Source organism: Oncorhynchus clarkii, chromosome 14, assembly GCF_045791955.1.
Source record: "Oncorhynchus clarkii lewisi isolate Uvic-CL-2024 chromosome 14, UVic_Ocla_1.0, whole genome shotgun sequence".
In the NCBI taxonomy this organism is placed as follows: Eukaryota; Metazoa; Chordata; class Actinopteri; order Salmoniformes; family Salmonidae; genus Oncorhynchus; species Oncorhynchus clarkii.
Genome location: NC_092160.1, coordinates 39,991,829 through 39,996,828, shown reverse-complemented (window position 1 = coordinate 39,996,828; position 5,000 = coordinate 39,991,829). Strand labels below are relative to the sequence as shown.

Sequence of the window (5,000 nt, the reverse complement as noted above, 5' to 3'; positions counted from 1 at the left end):
TTTCTCTTTTTTTTTATTTTTTACTACCGTACCTGTTTTCCAGGATAGGACCACTGGAACTCGACCAGGGTGTTAAACTCCACTGTGGCGGTACAGTTGAGCGTCAGGGCTTCCTCCACGAATAACTCCACCGAGTCCTCTGGATAGAGCTTGAAGTCGTAAACCTGACTTCCTGTCGGGAGGGGGGGGGGGGGGGGTGAGAGAGGTCAATGGCGACACCACCACAGTGGCATTGCGGTGTATGACAAACAGAGCTGGCCCAGAGAGGTTGAGTCTCTGGCTGGACCAGAGAGGTTGAGTCTCGTTGGCAGGCCCAGAGAAGTTGAGTCTCTTTGGCTGGCCCAGAGAAGTTGAGTCTCTTTGGCTGGACCAGAGAGGTTGAATCTCTTTGGCTGGCCCAGAGAAGTTGAGTCTCTTTGGCTGGACCAGAGAGGTTGAGTCTCGTTGGCAGGCCCAGAGAAGTTGAGTCTCTTTGGCTGGCCCAGAGAAGTTGAGTCTCTTTGGCTGGCCCAGAGAAGTTGAGTCTCTTTGGCTGGCCCAGAGAAGTTGAGTCTCTTTGGCTGGCCCAGAGGAGTTGAGTCTCTTTGAAGAAAATGACCTATCTACCAACATTGGTTCAGTGAAAGTTGCATAGTTTTACACCTATCCAGGTTTACACCTATCCAGTCATTCGAGATCAGTGATTAATTCAACAAAGTAAGGAACGGTGGTTGAACTAAGCATTTGAACAAATCTAAAGGCACAGCCATTGTCTTTGGCTGGAGTGGGCTAGCTCTGTCGACTAGAGGCTGAGCTAATCTGTTTAAATGTCCACCTTTCAAACTGTCGTCACCTAATCTGTGAGGACTTGGTAGGGGAAACCAACAAACTGTCTTCACCTAATCTGTGAGGACTTGGTAGGGGAAACCAACAAACTGTCTTCACCTAATCTGTGAGGACTTGATAGGGGAAACCAACAAACTGTCGTCATCTAATCTGTAAGGACCTGATAGGGGAAACCAACAAACTGTCTTCACCTAATCTGTGAGGATTTGGTAGGGGAAACCAACAAACTGTCGTCACCTAATCTGTGAGGACTTGATAGGGGAAACCAACAAACTGTCTTCACCTAATCTGTGAGGACTTGGTACGGGAAACCAACAAACTGTCGTCACCTAATCTGTGAGGACCTGATAGGGGAAACCAAACTGTCGTCATCTAATCTGTGAGGACCTGATAGGGGAAACCAACAAACTGTCTTCACCTAATCTGTGAGGACTTGGTAGGGGAAACCAACAAACTGTCGTCACCTAATCTGTGAGGACTTGATAGGGGAAACCAAACTGTCATCACCTAATCTGTGAGGACTTGGTAGGGGAAACCAAACTGTCATCATCTAATCTGTGAGGATTTTATAGGGGAAACCAAACTGTCGTCATCTAATCTGTGAGGACTTGATAGGGGAAACCAAACTGTCATCACTGAATCTGTGAGGACTTGATAGGGGAAACCAACAAACTGTCGTCACCTAATCAGTGAGGAGTTGATAGGGGAAACCAAACTGTCATCATCTAATCTATGAGGACTTGATAGGGGAAACCAAACTGTCATCATCTAATCTATGAGGACCTGATAGGGGAAACCAACAAACTGTCGTCACCTAATCTGTGAGGACTTGATAGGGGGAAAAAAACTGTCGTCATCTAATCTGTGAGGACCTGATAGGGGAAACCAAACTGTCGTCACCTAATCTGTGAGGACCTGATAGGGGAAACCAAACTGTCGTCACCTAATATGTGAGGACCTGATAGGGGAAACCAAACTGAATTAATCCAGTCCTTTCCCCTGTCATTAGGACAACTTTAATAGTATCAGCGCTCGACCAACATCTCTCTAATTGTGAAACTCAATTAGTGGCTCTCTGCTCTTATTGGAAAAAAATGTGGCATCTTAAAAACTATGTGTGAAGATGTATAAAGATGATGCTGTATCTGTACTGGGTGGGAGCTAGCTAGCTAGCGTCTGTATGAAGATTATACTGTATCTGTACTGGGTGGGAGCTAGCTAGCTAGCGTCTGTATGAAGATTATACTGTATCTGTACTGGGTGGGAGCTAGCTAGCGATATAGAGACATGCAGTATGGCCATCTCTAATGATATAGAGACTTGCAGTATGGCCATCTCTAATGATATAGAGACTTGCAGTACGGCCATCATGATACTCAGGGCTCTAGTTGTGCTAGTAGTGTATACTAGGTAGAATGTAGTCAGTAGTGTGAATTCTGGTAACCTGAGGGTGGAGAGGTTATATTTTTCATGCAGGGTGGCTGTGTACTAGGTAGTGTATACTATGTAGTGTATAGTTAGTTACCTGTGGACTGCACCAGGTAGAGGGTAGAGCGGTAGTGTCTCCCTTGTCGTGTAGCTTCGCAGTAAATCCCAATGAGGAAAGGTCTGGAGTCTAAGGTTTGTCTAGGGATGGACCAGCCTCTTTTACTGTCCCACACCATCCCCTCATCCTCCAGGAGCATAGGTATCATCTCCCACTGGGGAGAGAGGAGAGGAGAGAGGGATGAGAGGAGAGGGGAATGAGGGGAGGAGAGAGGGATGAGAGGAGAGGGGGATGAGGAGTGATGAATGAGAAGAGAGGGGAATGAGGGGAGGAGAGAGGGATGAGAGGAGAGGGGGACGAGGAGAGAGGAATGAGAAGAGAGGGGAATGAGGGGAGGAGAGAGGGATGAGAGGAGAGGGGGACGAGGAGAGAGGAATGAGAGGAGAGGAGAATGAGTGGAGGAGAGAGGGATGAGAGGAGAGGGGGATGAGGAGAGAGGAATGAGAAGAGAGGGGAATGAGGGGAGGAGAGAGGGATGAGAGGAGAGGGGGACGAGGAGAGAGGAATGAGAAGAGAGGGGGACGAGGAGAGAGGGATGAGAGGAGAGAGGGATGAGAGGAGAGGGGGACGAGGAGAGAGGGATGAGAGGAGAGGGAGACGAGGAGAGAGGAATGAGAAGAGAGGGGAATGAGGGGAGGAGAGAGGGATGAGAGGAGAGGGCAGAATAGAGCAGAGTAGAATAGAATAGAGCAGAATAGAGTAGAGCAGAGTAGAATAGAATAGAGCAGAATAGAGTAGAGCAGAGCAGAGAAGAGTAGAGTAGAGTAGAGTAGAGTAGAGTAGAGTAGAGTAGAGTAGAGTAGAGTAGAGCAGAGCAGAGTAGAGCAGAATAGAATAGACAGAGTAGAATAGAGCAGAGCAGAGTAGAACATAGCAGAGTACAACAGAGTAGAGTAGAGTAGAGTAGAGCACAGCATAGTACTGTAGAACATAGCAGAGTACAACAGAGTAGTGAAGGTACCAGATAAAGTGTGACATTGAGGTCGGGCACAGTGACTAGACAAGGTACTGTGACGTGAGTGGAGGATCTTGATATGAAGATGGTCTCCAGGTCCCCGTTGCTTCCTCTGTTTCTCCTGAGGAAAGGCTGCTCCAAATCTGGAGGAATGGAGACAGGACAGTCAAGGCAGTCAGAGGACAACGACAAAGATAATATACAATATAATGTTCAATATACACGTTTAGAATGAAGACAATCAGTCGATCGTGATCGTTTGTGTTACGGTTTGGGTGGAACAAAAGTATTTTCACACAACCCTTAAGGATTAATAAAGTACAATCTAATCTCATCTCATCTCACCAACTCCCTGTGTCTAAATCACCCATATACCAGCCTCTAGGGCCCCTGCAGAGTGTCATTCTAAAGTATCTAATATTGCAATCTAGTAATGTGCTCCTAGTGTCACAGATAGAACAATGAGCCAGATATTTCACCCGGATGTAAAAATGTGAAGCATCCGGTTGGCGTTTCCTCTCACTACCAAATATGGTGATGAGAGGAAGCCTATTGGCCGGCAGTGGGAGAGGATGGAGCGAGATGGATTTCTGCCGATTTTCTGCTCATTTTCTCATCTATGAAACATTTGATCTCAATACTGTTTTCTGTTCTCAAAACTAGAATCTGTTACAAACAGAGTGGACAACGTTCTGTAGACTTTGGCCTTTGGTTATGTTTTAAAAAATGCGTTGTTTTTGAAGGAGTGCAAGGGCAAAATTGAATTATTGCACACTCGCACTTCACAGAGTAGGCGTTCCCTAATGTAAATATGCAAATACAAATCTCGCTAGCTCGGGCTTGGCTCTGCACAACCTCCTTGCTTGGCTCTTCCCACCTCCTTGCTTGTTCTGTTCTGATTAATTTGCTCCTGTTGGAAAAGACAGGCTGTGGTTTATCTTGGGTTAGTTACAAAAAATCTTTGCTAGCACTATTTATCAAGGCAATAGAACAGCTCAACCAATAACAGTTAGAAACCACAGGATCCTGATTGCCTTCATTAAAACAGTAAGATGGTTTCACCTCAGGATATCGGTCTGATAGGTGAACGTACTGTATCTCTGATGTGTTGCGCTGAAAATCACCTTGATGTTTCACTCTGTATATCATTGTTACTGCATGGGGCTAGACTTCACAGACATTTCTATCACCAATTTACATTGTCTACTTCCAAAATGGCACCCTATTAGAGGCCTATGGGCCCTGGTCAAAATAAGTATACTATAGGAACTAGGGTGGATAGCTGCCGCTTTACGGGCTCCTGATAAATTCTTCTACTTTAGGTGGGGGGGGGGTTTTCCCGCTGATCTCACATTTTTTTTAAATATAATGTTATGTAATGTCCTCCATTTCCTATGACTGAAAAAAGCTTCTGGACATCAGAACAGCAATAATCCCTAACCTCCATTCTGATTAAGATTTCAACTTCAACCAGTAAGGGGCACAGGACATTCTGCACACCCCGGACCAGGCCCTAATCCCAAAGACTCGGAAAAGGAAGAGATGGTGTAAGACGTGCGGGCACCCTGACGAAAGTACGTCGGCGAGTAAATTAACCGCATCTACCCTTCGTTCTATTGCCGAGGCACCAAATCACTGGAGAACAAACTGAACAAGCTCCGTTCGAGACTATCC

General features: G+C 46.1%; 1 protein-coding gene across 1 annotated transcript in view; it reads right to left on the bottom strand.

Moving 5' to 3' along the window:
* LOC139366104 (vascular endothelial growth factor receptor 3-like) overlaps positions 1-5,000 on the bottom strand; it is a 196,729-nt gene that overhangs the window by 106,837 nt on the left and 84,892 nt on the right. The window contains exons 4-6 of the mRNA XM_071103203.1: positions 3,333-3,469; positions 2,351-2,525; positions 33-172 (exon numbers count right to left, since the gene is read on the bottom strand). Of these exons, the coding sequence (XP_070959304.1) occupies positions 33-172; positions 2,351-2,525; positions 3,333-3,469 (452 nt within the window). The remainder of the gene's footprint in view (positions 1-32; positions 173-2,350; positions 2,526-3,332; positions 3,470-5,000) is intronic.